Source organism: Pogona vitticeps, chromosome 5 (assembly GCF_051106095.1).
Source record: "Pogona vitticeps strain Pit_001003342236 chromosome 5, PviZW2.1, whole genome shotgun sequence".
NCBI classification, from domain to species: Eukaryota; Metazoa; Chordata; class Lepidosauria; order Squamata; family Agamidae; genus Pogona; species Pogona vitticeps.
The window spans coordinates 119,210,566-119,228,048 of NC_135787.1; the positions used below are offsets into that span (position 1 = coordinate 119,210,566).

At 40.8% G+C, this 17,483-nt stretch overlaps 1 protein-coding gene across 1 annotated transcript in view; it reads right to left on the reverse strand.

Annotated features, from left to right (window-relative positions):
• Positions 1-4,781: 4,781 nt before the first annotated feature.
• The window catches only part of REDIC1 (regulator of DNA class I crossover intermediates 1), a 31,680-nt gene continuing 18,978 nt past the window's right edge, over positions 4,782-17,483 (reverse strand). Inside the window, exons 10-12 of the mRNA XM_078394383.1 lie at positions 13,065-13,122; positions 9,255-9,337; positions 4,782-8,880 (exon numbers count right to left, since the gene is read on the reverse strand). Coding sequence (XP_078250509.1) covers positions 8,272-8,880; positions 9,255-9,337; positions 13,065-13,122 — 750 coding nt within the window. The 3' untranslated portion in view covers positions 4,782-8,271. The remainder of the gene's footprint in view (positions 8,881-9,254; positions 9,338-13,064; positions 13,123-17,483) is intronic.

Sequence of the window (17,483 nt, forward strand, 5' to 3'; positions counted from 1 at the left end):
AGCACGGTGTATATGGACTTTGGCAATTTAAGGAAATCTGATTTCATGTCCCCCCCCCATCATATTATCAAAGAGCCCGATGGAGGGCCCACCTGTTGCAAACCTCAAAGGGAGCTCAAAAACAACCTGGTCAGAGTCCTCCATTATAGAAGTACCCATTTATTTATTTATTTATTTATTTATTTATTTATTTATTTATTTATTTATTTATTTATTTATTTATTTATTTATTTATTTAGTTATTTAGTTAGTTAGTTAGTTAGTTAGTTAGTTAGTTAGTTAGTTAGTTAGTTAGTTAGTTAGTTTATATGCCGCCCACTCTACCCAAAGGTCTCTGGGCGGCATATTTACAATACTACTACATTAGAGTCATATGTTTGCACTCCTTTAACTCCCACAGTCATTCAAGCACATCAAGATAAGTTAACCAAAGTGAGGGAAGACAACATCAGCTTAATGCAGATGTCCCAAGGAGAAATAAGAGATACTCTCCAAGAAATCAAACAACTCATGACTCATGTTGGGCCATCTGACAAAACACTCCTCAATGACCCAGGAAGGTCCTGCAAGGCAGACAAAGGAAGACAACTCCAATTATGACCCAGGGTACACGGACTATTACAGTCTATCTCCAAGAACTATAAACAGAATCACCAGCCTGAACCTAGAGGAATTGGTCCTTTGTGTAGGCCCTTCAGCAGAAGCTTGTAAAAGCCCCATTGCCCCCAAAGCTGTCAGTACTAAAACTGACCTCACAAATCAGGTCTTGTCAGTCAACACAGGGCCCTTAATTCACAACCTGTTGGTCAACAAAGGGCCCTTAATAGGAGTAGTTGGTCCTCACACAGCAAAGGGACCTTCAGTTGGTAAAAAGAAGGTGACTAACCTCCCCAGGGCGACTTTACCAGCCAAAATAACAGAGGAAAGGAAAACCAAATGTAAGACAGTAAAGTTCAAAGCGGATCATAAACATACAGGCAAGAAAGCCAAGGGCTTGAAATTCAATCCCCTATTCAAATTACTGGACTCTACCACAACCAGCCCAAAGAAGAAGCGAGACATCATTAACATAAAAATGATAAGCGACCAAAATGGGATCAGAGAGTCAACAGCACAGCACCGGAAGGAAAGAACGACACAAGACAGCAAAATGGAAACATCAACCAGCTCAAGTATATACCCCAGGACAACATACTCCGAACATCTGCTGACCCTGTCCCTTCTGGCTGGCGCACTCAGAGCCCGCACACCAAGCGCTCCAAAGAATAACCTGTTAGCCAATGGCCTCCAAATTCTGACTCCATTGTGGGCATCTCTATTCCTGTCCTCACAGGGAACAGAGGCAGGTATATAAGAAATAAAAGGAGAAGATTTAGAGGAAAAAGTGAGATGAGGAGGAGATACACTGCCAATCAGATGAGCATAGATCAACAAAACTTTGAAGCGGTCCCAAACTTCAATGAGGCCTGGAAGTACCAATTTAGTGGTGGCAATTATGTTCAAAACAAAATGATTTGACACAGGGTTGATAGCTCTACACAGGTACTTCCTTTGACTGCCATGGATATAAGTGCTACGGATGATGCAGGATTATACAATCAGGTAGCGCATAACGTAGCGCTCAGTCAAGAGTCAACTCCAATGTGTGGTATAGATAAGGAGACTCCACAGCACTTAACCCATGAACATTGAATACTTCATCACAGGAAGACTATTGTAAAAATATTGTCTTGGAATATTGCAGGGTGGCAAGCCAAGGTTGGGAATACTACCTTTATGGAGTATGTCTCTAATTTTGACATTTTATTACTACAAGAGACGTGGTCCTAAAGGGAACTAATATTAGATGGTTTTGCAACTCATAGCCTTAAAGCAGCTCCCAGTGGGAAAGGTGGCTGGTTAAAAGGTGGCATGGCCATCCTTACAACAATGAAGCTGCCGATATCAGTTTTAAACCTCCACCCAGCTGTAATCTAGCACTGGCAGCCATTTTGAATTTTAATACACAGGCCTTGTTGCTTGTCAATGTCTATACCCCCCCCCCCCGCACCCAGCTCATACCCAGTCCAAAGACCACTGGGCAAAACTAACAGAATATATTGATAGCCTGGTTTTATTATATCCAACAGCTTCCTTAATGGTGCAAGGGGATTTTAACGTCAGGAGTGGAGAAAATCATGAGTCTATCTATGCTCAATTTCATTTGATCCCCCTGGACTGTATCCCTTCCCGACACCTATACCCAAGACAGTCTAAGGATCTAGGCTGTAAGTATGCAGATCTATGCTTAATGCAAATGGCTAACAACCTGGATTTAGCTCTACTAAATGGGTGCATTGAGGGCGACAGGCCAGGGGAGTACAGTATACATTCATCTCACCAATGGGAACCTCAACCACTGATTACATTATGGTCTCCAAGGATCTGGCAGACTTGATATGTGACTTTGTGGTGGAATGCCACCTTGAGAGTATTCACTTCCCTTTGTCTGTATCAATCAACTGCAGAGCCGCTAAAGTATTTGCGGACAGTGAATTTTCCCACCCGTGGACAGCTGAAATAAGAGCTGCCCAAGTAAAATGGTCCACATAAATGGTTACCCTTACAAGACAGTTACTATTAAATGAGCCCCTCTCCTCCTTTGGTAATTCCATTGTATCAGCCGACTCAATCTCAATGCCCTAGAGGCCTATAAAGGGCTGATAAGTCATCTGCAACCTTATCCGACATACAGAAAGTTAAAGCCTAGACCCTTCCAAGCTGTACACTCTAAATCCTGGTTTGATGCAGAATGTAAAAAAAGCAAAGCATGAACTAATAGCCCTACATATGTGGTACAAAACACAGAAGCTGGCTAAGATTCCTCCAGACTGGTTTATACTCAAGAAAAACTATAAAGCCTTGATTAGGAGGAAAAAGTATCAAGCTCAGAGAGAGACATGGGAACGACTGATATTAGCATCTGAACTTAAGGACCCAGCCTCCTTTTGGAGGATTGTGGCAGGGGGTATGAGGGAATACTCTCCCAAACCCATCTCTGCATCCTCCCCACGATCTGGGAACAGTATTTTCAGAGCATTTATGCTATGCATCCTGAGAGTGCTTCAGATTCGTTTAAACCAGGCTTGTCCAACCTGCGGCCCGAGGGCCGCATGAAGCCCAGGTCAGCTCGTAATGCGGCCCAGTGCAATTTTTTATTTTAAAAGAAATTCCAAAGTTTCAAGTTACACTGCCAGCGCGTGCGGCCGGAATGTGGCCGGGGCATGTCACAACAGCAGAGGGGGAGAGAGGGAAGGAAGGAGTGGGAGGGGAGGGGACAGAGGGGCTGCGTGACTGCATTGTGCCGTCCCTGTCAATAGGTGGACCCCTCCCGGCCCATAAAGCTGCCAGAGTTGAAGCTGGCAGCCTCTGCTGTCTGAGATCGCAGCTGCCGGTAAGCGCACTTGGAGCAGGGCTGCGGAGGACGGCTAGGGCTGCCCCCCATGCGGCCCAAACCAAAAGCATATGCAGCCCAAACCAAATTTTCATCTTCTAATGTGGCCCAGGGAAGGTGAAAGGTTGGACAGCCCTGGTTTACACCTTACAAAAATTTACCAAACTGGCCCCCAGTATCCCGAGGTGAAATCTTCTCCTTAATTTGCCAAACAAAATCGGGTAAAGCCCCTGGTGCTGATTCTATCCCAGTAGACTTGTTGAAGGCCAACCTGGACTGGTGGGCCCCAGTCCTGGCCTCCCTATTTTCCTGGATTAATTATACGATGCGTATTCCAGAGGACTGGGGATTAGCCACTATAGTACCAATATTTAAACGAGGCACTAGAGGAGACATTGCTAATTACTGTCCGATAAGCCTACGTATTACAATCAGTAAGTTGTATGCAAGATATCTACTGGGGAGGCTTTTGGACTATGTGGGTATATTGACTGATGTGCAGGCAAGATTTAGGCCAGGAAAGTCTGCCTTGGATCAGGGCTTTATCCTACAACATCTAGCTCATAAATACTCCTCCCCCCAAGGAGGCGCCTTGTATGCAGCCTTTATTGATTTTAAGTCCGCCTTCGATTTTATCCCAAGAAATAAACTTTGGGCCAAATTGGAATCTACAAACATAGACAGACGACTGCTTCTGCTAATGAGACGACTGTCTGAAAATACCCACCTGAGAGTCCTCTGTAATTCAGCTGGAGTTCTATCTAATCCAATCCCAGTTTTCAATGGGGTCCCAACAGGGTTGTATACTGGTGCCTACCTTGTTTAACTTCTATATTAATAACATAGTTGAAGATTTATCTAAGCCTGAATTTCATCCCCCTAAGCTGCACTTACGTATGTCGTGTATCAATGCTGCTTTATGCAGACAATGTGGTTCTACTCTCATTAACGTGTGGGACTGAGAAGACTCTTGAGGGAACTTTCTTCTTACTGTAATCAAGAGCAGTTAGTAATTAATTACCAGAAGACCAAAGTTCTCGTGGTCTGCAGAAGAAGATTAAAGCACAATTGGACTATCAATGGTCATCCCATAGAGCATGTTTCCAGCTACAAATATTTGGGCATAATCTTTCACGCCTCAGGTTCCTGGGCCCCCCACAAAAAGCATGCAGCACTGAATGCTCATAAAAATGCAGTGATATTAACAAGATTTTTTCACACCAAAGGGGGTCACCATATCCCCTCAGCCGTTCAGGTTTTGAAGGCTAAAGTTGTTGCTCAAATGCTCTACGGGTGCCAATTGTTTGCTTTATCTGACCTACATCCTCTTGAGGTAATTCAAACCAAATTTTTGAGATCTATTTGGACTGTACCTCCCTGTACACCTAATATAGCCCTTCAACTGGAGGCTGGCCTAATCGCCATAAGAGCACGCGCCAAAGTCCACATGTTTAGAAGGCTTGATAGAGATGTCACTTTTTCACTCCTTTCAATCAGCATGGAAACTACAACTTACAAAAGAAATAAGGCAAATGGGCTTTTCCACCAATGTTCTTTTGGCGATGGGGCATGCCGGCACTAAAGCAGCACTCAAACAAAGAATCTGGGACATAGAACTTCAAGAGCATATGAGCCAGTTAGGCAAATACAGTGTTGTCACTAATACAGTGTTGTGACTTTACAATATCTTCATATTTGACAAGCACAATGTCAACAAAGACCAGAAGAGCCTTACATTAGCGAGACTTAATGTTTTACCCTCTAACCTCATGAAGATTTCAACATATACCTGCCTCGGATTGCCTGTGTCCGTGTAATGATGGCCAAGTGGAAACCGTAGGTCATGTTTTACTGCACTGGTTCTTAACCTTGGGTTACTCAGGAGTTTCGGACTGCAACTCCCAGAAGCCTTCACCACCAGCTGTCCTGACTGGGGTTTCTGGGAGTTGCAGTTCAAAAGCATCCGAGTAACAAAGGTTAAGAACCACTGTTTTACTGTACTGTCTTTTTTATAGAGATCTGCGCTCCAACCTCCTGAGCCCAATCATTCTCAGATATCCAAGGAGAACAGATGAATTTTACATCAAGCTACTTCTTTCTGATCAAGACTCCCTTATTACATGCTTTGCAGCAAGATTTGTGCAGCAGCAATGGCACAGCGCTCCCTTGTAGTCCCCTGAGTTCATGGGTTGACTGGTTTTGGCATGTGGGTGGTTTATTGTCTAGCATGGAGAGCTGTTATGGTCCCAACCGAAGGGACAGTGGCCCAGGGAATAGCTATAGAGGTGCTGTGTTTTACAATCAGTGCACAGTTGATTGCTTGTTGTGCACTTTTTAAATTGCATTTTGTTTGTTTTGACCATGTAGTGTGTTTTATGGATTGGCTATACACTTTTGAATTGCATTTTGTGCATTTTGGCCACATGGTATGTTTTGTGAATTGTTTGTATATTTTTAACTGTATGTTTTGTATGTTTTAGCCATGGATATGTTTTGTGGGCTGGTCACCTGACTGTAATAAATAATAAATAAATTCTATGGTGCTTTTCAGCACTGCTAGCTTAGATGCTGTTACCACCCACTCAGGAACTCAAATAAAAAAACTACTCAGGAAACCCTAATGCCAAATAATGTTAAGAAGTCTGAATAGCTCTGTTCTAGGAATCTTTCTGATTTGCTCATTGCTACAAAGTAGTGAAAATTAAATCTGTCCATAGTTCTGCACTTCACGAGAACTTATTTCCAATGTTTCTGTCAGAACTATGCAAACTCCATGTGTGAAAAACACTCCTGCCATTGTTGCATTTTCATGAGACAAATACAAGATTCTTGCAGTCCCAATTTGCCTATTAGCTTATGCATACTTATATCCGTTCATTTTATATAATATATGAAGTGTTGTTATTTCTATTATTATCATAAATATTTATTTATTTTGCTGAACAATAGATTATTATGACATTAGATACTACTGTTATTAACTGAGCTTGGTATTGGCTATCTTGAGAATAGCTTTTTATGGAAAAGCAAAAAGCATACGGTACAAATCATGGTAAGACCAGAAAGCCATTTCAGAGCAAAGCAGCCAAAGCATGTACCTACAACAGTTAGCAAGTAAGATGCTGAATAACCTGAACTATGTATCCTTTCTTTAAAAACAAACAAACAAATCCAATTTTTGGTCATGTCTCCCCCTGCCTCCTGATGCTTTATCTGCCAACAGGTAATGTTGTAGATTCTACCACCTTTTTATTCACTTACAGATGGTAGCATGTGGGTGCTCAGTAGGGGAGAGAGAGACTAGCATCTCATTGCAGCTAAACTTTACTGTTCTGTGTTTGTCCCACTGGCATGCTGTCCTTGCCAAGAAAAATGGCTGGACTGCAGTTGAGATGTACTAAGGATAACCTACCCACTTCAATCGGAACATATTATTTCATGTGGGTTCTTCTTGAATGGCAAAAAGAACTGTCCCATACTCTATGGTTGTTTCTTATTACTATCACTGTAGGTCAGGGGTGCTTCTGGTGCTTTAGATATAATTTTAATGCCACAGTTGCTGTAAGTATCAGATCTCCTGAAGCAGAAATGTGCTAATAAAAGGACCTACTGGAAGCAGGGTCAGCAAATCTTTCAACATTGTTCACTCAAGAGGAAGAAGGCACAATATATTAACCTCCTCAATAATACTTTCGTTTCTTGCACGGCTTCAAGAACAACAGTTAATGTTTTCCTTCTGACCCAAAACATTTCCTAACAAAATGGGATCATGGCAGGCAATCAGAAGGCCAAGGCTTAAAATAAAATTGGAAGCTCCACTCGATGGAAATCTGACAAGACTGACCTGCCCTGATGTGGCAAGACTGAAGGGGAGAATGGTTTCAATAGGAAATCTGGATGTCTTAACAATATTTTAAAGAAGACAACGGAGAGGAAATAGATTTTATTTGATGAATTATAGAGTAACAGGACTACTGAAAAAATAAGAGTAAATCTCAGCCTTCTAAATCTGAAAAGAAATATCCAAACAATGCAAAAACCAAGAGGTGGTGAATTAAATGAAAAGAACTCTTTGGATCTGGTTATGGAGGAACATTTTTATAGCATTCAGTTCTGACTATACATTTGGGCTGCTATATCTTCTTTTAATATATATCATGTGCATTATCTGAGTGTGTGTGTATGCATACACACACACACACACACAGAGAGAGAGAGAGAGAGAGAGAGTATACTTGTGTGCCTCTTTTGTCTGGCCAGCTGCAGGAATGTCGTGGTTTTATAAAAGAGGAAATAATGATTTAAGTACTACTGACAAACCAGGATTGCTAATAAAGTTATGTGTAAGCCACAGTTTTCTGGTTCAGACGTTATAGGAAATAATAGTGTAAGAAAAGATAGAATTTTATAGGATGTAGAACAGGTATGGAAGAGAGAAGGGCATGGTCAAGCTTGTTTGAGTATGCCATTATGTCTCAACTGGAATATTATGTGCATGTCCATTGGTGTCAAGATTAAAAGGAGAGAACATAAATGTACCAACAGCCCTATTTTCTTTTAAAAGAATGTAGCTTAGTCGTGGGAGGAGGACAAAAATGGTCACAGTCCAACACAGTATTAAAAATGCAACCCTATTAAAATCAACAGCCACAAGTTATTAACACTACAATTTTTAAGTATGTTTAGCTCTTATGTTGTGCCGGGTGTATTTGCATATGCCTAATCCTGTGTAGCAGATTGTAACTGAAATGTATACATGCTGGAATAAATTAATTAGTCAAAACTATCATCTTGGATGCATTGTATCATCAATGTGTATATGATGACCTGTATTATATTTAGTCACAAGTTTCTCCTTCATTAATTACACTGATGAAATCTATTATTCCTAGTCTCATTTTGTCATGTACCACAAAACACTCTGTTTTAGGAGGGGAACTCTTAGTGAACACCCAACAGCTGCTGGTTGAAAGTTGAGATGGTGCTCTATCTGCTGGAACGTTCTGCCCTCCAGTGGTCTCTGCTTTGCTTGTTGATGTAACAACTTCAGCACTATGGACAGAGGACAGCTCATGTTTACAAAAGCAAGCCTGCATTATATCGCACTGCACACCTGCATCAGATTTTGTTGTACTGTCTCTTCCACATGTCTCTGTTTGGGACCAAGCATCATTCCTTGGCTTGAAATCCGCAGATGCGTTTTCAAACAATACCTCTGAAAACTCTGTTGCAGCTCTGCACAACTTCTTTTTCCCTAGATCTAAAGCTGGCTTCGTCTGTGGATGAACGCCTGCTGATTTTCCAGACAAATTTTCAAGTAAATTGGAATATGTATCTGTTGACTGACAGTTGCACTGGGACTTCTGATTTACTGAAACAGGACTGTCATAATGTCTCAGAAAACCACCTTCAAAATAACTTGAAGCTTCCTCCTCTTCCTTTTCAGACTGTTGAAATAAATTTGTCAGTTTATCTGAGAATGTCTAGGCCCAACAATTCATCACATTATATGTCACATAAGAAACCTTTTGGCTGTTCATGTGCCCATTCCAAAGCCAATCCTCTTGTAGAGACAATAAGATCCTATACATAGCAAGGCAGAATTGCAACTCACTTTAGTTTGCAAAGCAATCCAAATATTCTTCCTGTCCAAATTTTATCATTATTCTACTATTGTGGTTTTTATTACTTTTTTAAAAGAAAAAATCCTTCCCTTGACAATATGTTTAAGGGTATTCAACAAATTCTATCTCCTTGCTTCCAATCCTTGATGATCAACCTGCACAAATTCAGTTTAAGGCACTATTTGCCTTCCGTTTACCTCATCAGATGTAGTACTGGAATATCCATCTGTCTGCTTTGGAGAATAGCTGGGTGACCAGTTGCTTAGCTGAGATTCATCATCTGGAAAGGGGGAAAAACTCAGTAAGAAGAAATTCAGTGTCAACAAATTTGTCTGAAATAATGTTGACTCTGTGTGAACTGACATGAAAGATGTCTCAACAAGATCTTGCACTGAACCATTCAACTTACACTGATTTTCTGATGGTCTGTATGTTCTGTATCTAGATTTTAAGACCAAATAACATTTAAAAACTATTCAGGTGTTATGTCTGAACAGGAAATACAGAACGCTGTGCAGAACATACGGGCTAAAAGCTGGCTACACCTCCAAGGTATGCATCTTTGCTCTCAACTCTTCCCAGATTCCCCAAATAAACTAGGATAGCCTGGGCTTCTACTCATATTCACTTGAACAGCATTCTGTGTGTGACTGGGAATCTTGATAAAGCAGAGTTCTCAAATCAATAGAAAGTTCTACTTGTGTTTAAGTGTATGTGAAAAGAAGGCACTTCCAGACTTTCCAGACTGTTAAGAGATTAGGATCAATGAGGGTGGGGATGCAGATTTTAGAGGCGGGGGCCTTTTCATGGGCCTTTACAAGGGTTATTTCCTGACCAAGAAAGTGCTGTATAGGGCCTGTGTAGTTTGGAGGGACGTGGTGGCGCTGCGGGCTAAACCGCAGAAGCCTGTGCTGCAGGGTCAGAAGACCAAGCAGTCGTAAGATCGAATCCACGTGACGGAGTGAGCGCCCATCGCTTGTCCCAGCTCCCGCCAACCTAGCGGTTCGAAAGCATGCAAATGCGAGTAGATAAATAGGGACCACCTCGGTGGGAAGGTAACAGCGTTTCGTGTCTAAGTCGCACTGGCCATGTGACCATGGAAGATTGTCTTCGGACAAAACGCTGGCTCTATGGCTTGGAAATGGGGATGAGCACCGCCCCTAGAGTCGAACACGACTGGACAAAAATTGTCAAGGGGAACCTTTACCTTTACCTTTTTACTGTGGGGAATGCAGGTTTTCACTGTCATATTCTTTGCGCTGCTGATGGTGTATTAAAGCACAGCAATTTAGTATCTAGCAACACTATTATTTTTATGACGTATATATGTGTTTCTTAATTATAATCTGATGGATTGGTGCTTTATATAAGGCCTGAACTCTCATTTTGATGTTGTGTTTTGTATGCTCTTTCAATAAAGTTAACAAAAAGATTATTGGTATTATTACCTGAGTATCTACATATGCTAACCTCAAAGGGAGCCCAATAACACCCTGGTCAGAGTCCTCCATTATAGAAGTACCCATTTACAAAACTACTACATCACAGTCAAAGGTTCGTACTCCTTTAACTTCCTTTATAGTTACTCCCAATGTCATTCAAGCACATCAAGATAAGTTAACCACAGCGAGGGACGACAACATCAGCTCAAAGCAGACGTCCCTAGTGGAAATTAGAAATACTCTTCAAGAAATCAAACAACTTATGACTCTTACGTTGGGGCATCTGACAAAAACTGAACACTCCTCAATGACCCAGGAAGGTCCTGCAAGGCAGACAAAGGAGGACAACTCGACTAATGACCTGGGGCACACAGACTATTACAATCTATCTCCAGAAACTATAAACAGAATCACTAGCCTGAACCTGGAGGAGTTGCTCTTCTGTGTAGGCTCTTCAGCAGAAGCTTGTAAAAGCCCCATTGCCCCCAAAGCTGTCAGTACTACAGCTGACCTCACAAATCAAGTCTTGTCAGTCAACACAGGGCCCTTAATTCAGAACCTGTTGTTCAACACAGGGCCCCAATAGTTGGTAAAAAGAAGGTAACTAACCTCCCCAGGGCAACTTTACCACCCAAAATAACAGAGGAAAGGAAAACCAAGTGCAAGACAGTAAAGTTCAAAGCAGATCATAAACATACAGGAAAGAAAGCCAAAGGCTTGAAATTCAATCCCCTATTCAAATTACTGGACTCTACCACAACCAGCCCAAAGAAGAAGCGAGACATCAATAATTAACATACAAATGATAAGCGACCAAAATGGGATCAGAGAGTCAACAGCACAGCACCGGAAGGAAAGAACGACACAAGACAGCAAAATGGAAAAACAAAATGATTTGATGCAGGGTTGATAGCTCTACACAAGTACTTCCTTTGACTGCCATGGATATAAGTGCTACAGATGAAGCAGGATTATACAATCAGGTAGCGCATAACGTAGCGCTCAGTCAAGAGTCAACTCTAATGTGTGGTATAGATAAGGAGACTTCACAGCACTTAACCCATGAACTTGGAATACTTCATCACAGGAAGACTATTGTAAAAATATTGTCTTGGAATATTGCAGGGTGGCAAGCCAAGGTTGGGAATACTGCCTTTATGGAGTATGTCTCTAATTTTGACATTTTATTACTACAAGAGACATGGTCCCAAAGGGAACTAATATTAGATGTTTTTGCAACTCACACCCTTAAAGCAGCTCCCAGTGGAAAAGGTGGCTGGTTAAAAGGTGGCATGGCCATCCTTACAACAACGAAGCTGCCGATATCAGTTGTAAACCTCCACCCAGCTGTAATCTAGCACTGGCAGCCATTTTGAATTTTAATACACAGCCCTTGTTGCTTGTCAATGTCTATATCCCTCCACACCCAGCTTGTACCCAGTCCAAAGACCACTGGGCAAAACTAACAGAATATATTGATAGCCTGGTTTTATTATATCCAACAGCTTCCTTAATGGTGCTAGGGGATTTTAACATCAGGAGTGGAGAAAATCATGAGGATATCTATGCTCAATTTCATATGACCCCCCTGGATTTTATCCCCTCCTGACATCTATACCCAAGACAGTCTAAGGATCTAGGTTGTAATTATCCAGGTCTATGCTTAATGCAACGGGATGTGCTGGCGCTGCAGGTTAAACCATGGAAGCCTCTGTGCTGCAGGGTCAGAAGATCAGCAGTGATAAGATCGAATCCACTCAACGAAGTGCATATGCACCTACCATATCTGATCTACATCCCCAGCTGCACAGGACATATAAACAACTTCCTAAGGAAAACAGTTCATCCACAACCTTCCATATGACACAATTCTGGCCATAATGGGTGTACACACACATCAGTATTCCTCACTAAGATGGTCAGCAACCAATCGAAAATACTATTCTAAAGAAGGCTATAGAAAATCTGGTTTGCCAAGTTGGGCATCTCTGTACAGTGGTGCCCCGCATGATGACGATAATTAGTTCCGTGAAAATCGTTGTTTAGCGAAATCATCATGTAGCGAAAACCATTTCATCATTGGAATGCATTGAAACCCATTTAGTGCGTTCCAATGGGGAAAATACCTCATCATTTTGCGAAGATTGCCCATAGGGCAGCCATTTTGTGAAGCCACCGATCAGCTGTAGAAATTGTCTTGCGAACAAACGGTTCACAAAGCATGGACCAAATTGTCGTCAAGCAAAAATTGCCCATTGGAATGACTGTTTTGCGAATTGCTATAGCGATAGCAAAAAGTCATTGTTATGCAAATTTGTTGTTTAGTGGGGTCTTTGTCTAGCGAGGTACCACTGTACTTACATGTGACTATTTCACCTTTGGCTAATACATATAGATATAGATTCTACATCTACAATTGATAATTAAACATATTTATTGTCTGCTGAAGAACTTGAATTCAAAGGACATGGCTATTCTCCTTTTCTTAATGACTAGCTGCTAGCTTCCTTTTTAAATATTGAGAGGTCATTTAGGACAACTAAGCAATCTAAAATTAGTACTAACCATGTTTTGTTCCTTGTTTTGACTGCTGATCACAGCAACTGAAGACTTCAGTTTCTGTCTTTGATGAAAAAAAATACAGATGATGTTATTATACATTCATATATCCTATGCTATTTTAATTTAATTTTCATCTTCTTGCATTTTTTCATCCTGAATTGAAGCATAAGATTTGCAGCTTGCTTGTGAAAACAAACTATCATTTCCAACATAAAATGGCCCATAAACAAACTATGCCTTCATCACATCAAAGAAAGCAAAAAAGCAAGTGTGCTGATTATATACCACCCCATAGTACTTAAAGCACTCTCTGGGCGATTTACAAGTTTATTATGCAGGCTACACATTCCTCCCCCCACCCCAGCAACTTGGGTACTCATTTTACCAACCTTGGAAAGATACAGTGAACCTTGAGCTGGCTTCCTGGGACTGAACCCCAGGTTGTGAGCACAGTTTGGCTGAAGTACATCAGTTTAATCACTGCACCACGAGGGACCATCAAAACTGTCCAAATGTAGTTCTACTCAATGTTTTCTCAATAGTCACACACCCACACCCTCATCTCATCAAAGATAATGCTGTGGACTGGCTTCACTTCTTCTATCATCATTGCTCTGTTATAGATTTACTATTAAGAGTTAATTTTTGATTTTTGCTTATAAGGATTGTGAAGATGAATGGAAGACCAGGTCTGCTGAGTAAAGCTCCTATCTGTAAGAATATGTTCTATGTTCTACATTCTGTTAATGACACTTCCAGGTCCTGCAAGGTCTTTCTGCATTCCTACCATTGCTCTATCCTCACTTTAACCAGACAGGGTAACTTTATATCACAAATGAAAAGTTGGCACAAGTAAGTTGTCCAATTGAATGATACTAGTAAGAATGGAGGTTTTGTTTAAGACATCACACTTCCTAGGGAGGTGGGGTTTCATCACGGCAAGACTGGTTGGGTTTCAGGAGAGCTCCTGAAACTGACTGGGACCCCTCGATTTCGAGGTCCCCAATGTAGAGGTAAAAAGGACAGTCCACTAGGAAAGGAGGCATTTGAAGCAGCAGAAGTGACAGAAAGGGGAGAGAAGTCAGTGGGAGCTGCTTTCCCCCCCCTGAAGTCTTCCTGAGTGCATGGACTGAGGTTGAAGCAATGTTGGGCAAAGAGATGGGAACACACCTTGCAGAGGGTGGAGGAATACAGAAGGATCTTGGAAAATATCCTGACCAGGACTCTAAGTAATCAAGATATGTGTTTTATATAAAGAAACCTTTATAGACTTAAAACAATGACACAGAAGAAAGCTGGGCTTAACAAATTAATGAAAGTGGATTAGATTCTGTAACCCTTTGAACCACGGTACAGTGAGCCTCCCCTCCCCCATCCCTCAGCCTTAATTGGGAAAAGGAGGAGAAAGAGAAAGAAGGATGGGAGAAAGTTATTTGACTAATGAACTATTTTAAACAAAGGCAAAGACTCACTCCCGTGAAACAGTTTAATCATAAACTGTTTAATTACAATGCTGATGGAGGAAACTAGAATCAGAAAATAGAATTTTTGAACTTTGGAACTTAAGAAGAGTCTTAGATTTGCAACATCACTGCGTTGGAGGCACCTTTGTTTTCTTAGTTTCCTTTGGCACCACGGTGGAGGCGACCCTTCCTCCTGTAGCCCCGAGCAGCTTTGATTGGAAGACCTACGGAGTGAGCTCCCGTCGCTTATCCCAGCTCCTGCCAACCTAGCAGTTTGAAAGCATGTAAATGTGAGTAGATAAACAGGTACCACCTCGGTGGGAAGGCAGAGGTGGGATTCAGCAGGTTCTCACCTATTCTATAGAACCGCTTCCTGAATGTACTATTGGTTCTTAGAACTGTTTGTTGGCCTGAGATGAATGAAGGAGGAGGGGCCAGGTGACCAGCGATGAGCGGGGGGAGGGGGCCCAATTAGCTGCCTCCCTTCCCACTCCACACTGAGCCGTCTGAGGTGGGATATGGGTGAGAGAGATAAAGCCCTGGAAAGAGCAGAGGTGTCACTGGGGTAAAAGGGGGGAGGATGAGTCCTTGATGTCACTGGAGGAAAGCTCATGGCCTCGAGGCAGAGGGTGTGTGATTGACAAGGCATGAGGGCAGGACACAGAGGGAAAAAGTTTTGGGGTGAGACCACTTCAATCAAACAAACAACCGTCCTCGTTTTACTATGATTTTTTTCAAGTTAAAGGTACCACATAAGACTGTTGCTCTGCCTAGAAACAGTTTTTTTTAAAATCCCAGAGAATATCCAATGCATGAACCAGTGACAGTAGAAGAAACTCTCATTGGATCCCACTGTCCTGGGTATGTATTTATGTATTTATGTATTTATGTATTTATGTATTTATGTATTTATGTATTTATGTATTTATTTATTTATTTATTTATTTATTTATTTATTTATTTATTTATTTATTTATTTATTTGCCATTCGGGCATAGAACCTGTTGTTAATTTATTTGAATACCACCACTGTGGGAAGGTAATGGCGTTCCATATCTAGTCACACTGGCCATGTGGCCACAGAAACTGTCTTCGGACAAACGCTAGCTCTATGGCTTGGAAACGGGGATGAGCACTGCGCCCTAGAGTCGGACACAACTGGACTAAATGTCAAGGGGAACCTTTACCTTTACCTTACCCCTCATCACTGAGGCTGGAGAGAAAGATTAAACTGCTAATGTTACTTGCCTCAAGGCATTGTTTGTTATCTTAAACACTCATTGTTTTGACTGGCAACTGCCAGAACATTTTGACAAGAGAGAGCTGCTGACCTATGTTTTGGATGGACTATGTAAATAGTGTTGTTTGAATGAAATGTGGGGCAGCAGCGACACCTGTTGGGAAAGAAACCAGATAGCATCTTTAAGAAATTTGGAAGTTGACAGTGAAGGAAGGAAAGGAAAAAGCCCCAAGAGGCTCACCTGCGCAGGAACAAAATCTGAAATTATTGGGTCAAGACACATTTAAGGATTGACAGCAGAACATTCAAAATATGTTATCAACAGGATTACAGCAGATACAAGGGGGAATGGCTCAGGTATCTGAACAAATTAAAGATTTAGGGTTAGGGTTGATATCAAATACCAAATTATAGAAAATAAAAAAGAAATTGCCAAAATACTTACAGGAAACTTCAAAAGAGAGAGAGAGAGAGAGAGAAAATGGAGACTATGAATGCAGAACTGGTAGTGATGCAACATGAAAGAAAACAAGATGAAAGCAACCTGATAAAGTTACAAATTTACAAATCTGAAAGATTCCAGAATCTTTCGGAACAAAAGGGTGAAAACACAGTGCAATTGGTAACTTATTTTTTTAGCCCCACTTATGGAGATGTGACCAAGTACAGCAAAATATAGATACAGCACGAAGAATTAACACAGCATACACCAGGAATAATAAACTTCCCAGAGAAATTCATGCACAATTCACAAGAATAGTATTTTGAGAAAAAATTCTAAGAAATATGCAAGATAAAGGATCCACTATAAAAGGAAAAGAAATTAAGATTTTGAAACATATTCTGTGGCAAATAAGACAGAAAAAGAGACAATACACATAGTTGAGAGATTTCCTGAGAACAAACTCAACTACATATAAATGGTTGATACCTGAAATTATCTCTTTCCAATTCCAGGCACAGAGATATCTTATAAATTCAACAATGAAGATAGAAGACTTTATGAAAAAAAAAAAAGGAAATGGCTGGGTAGGAAAGAAGAGAAAAAGACAGATGAGAAACAGGAAGAGGAGCAATCAAGTGGCTCATTAGGACCAAACTCAGAAGGAAGTTCAGAATTTCAGATAGAAAACCGAATGGGAAGGGCCAAAGGAAAGCCCACAATGGAAAAATGGTAATCTAAGAAAAGGAAAGAAAACCTTAATAACAAAGATGGATAAAATGAGCCTCCAAGAAAATCATATGAAAGAATAGAGTAACATCAGATGCAAAAGATGTTGCAAAAATATAGAAATTAAAATTGGACACTATATTTCTTCAAATCTTATGAAAATCAAGAACCACTTTACGATTTTTTTATAAGTGTTGGAAATGCAAAATACAGAAGGGTACTTTCAACCATATTGGGCAGACAGGTAGGGAAGCAGAAAATTATTGGAGATTATTGCAGATTAGTATATGAAATGCTGAAATGTTGGAAAATGTATTTTGTGAGATATCGTTTAAACTGGAATTGTGTTAAGTATTATACGTATCTGAAATTATAAATAAAGAAATGAAACATTTATTAATACAAGTAATTACTGTAGCTATAATGTGGGAAACATTGGAAGAAAAGAGAAACATGGTTATCTTAAAAAAGACATAAAAATTTGGAATGATTTTACAGTTGGACTTGAAATATGGACTGGAAAGCATATACAAAAGAAGAATGTGAAG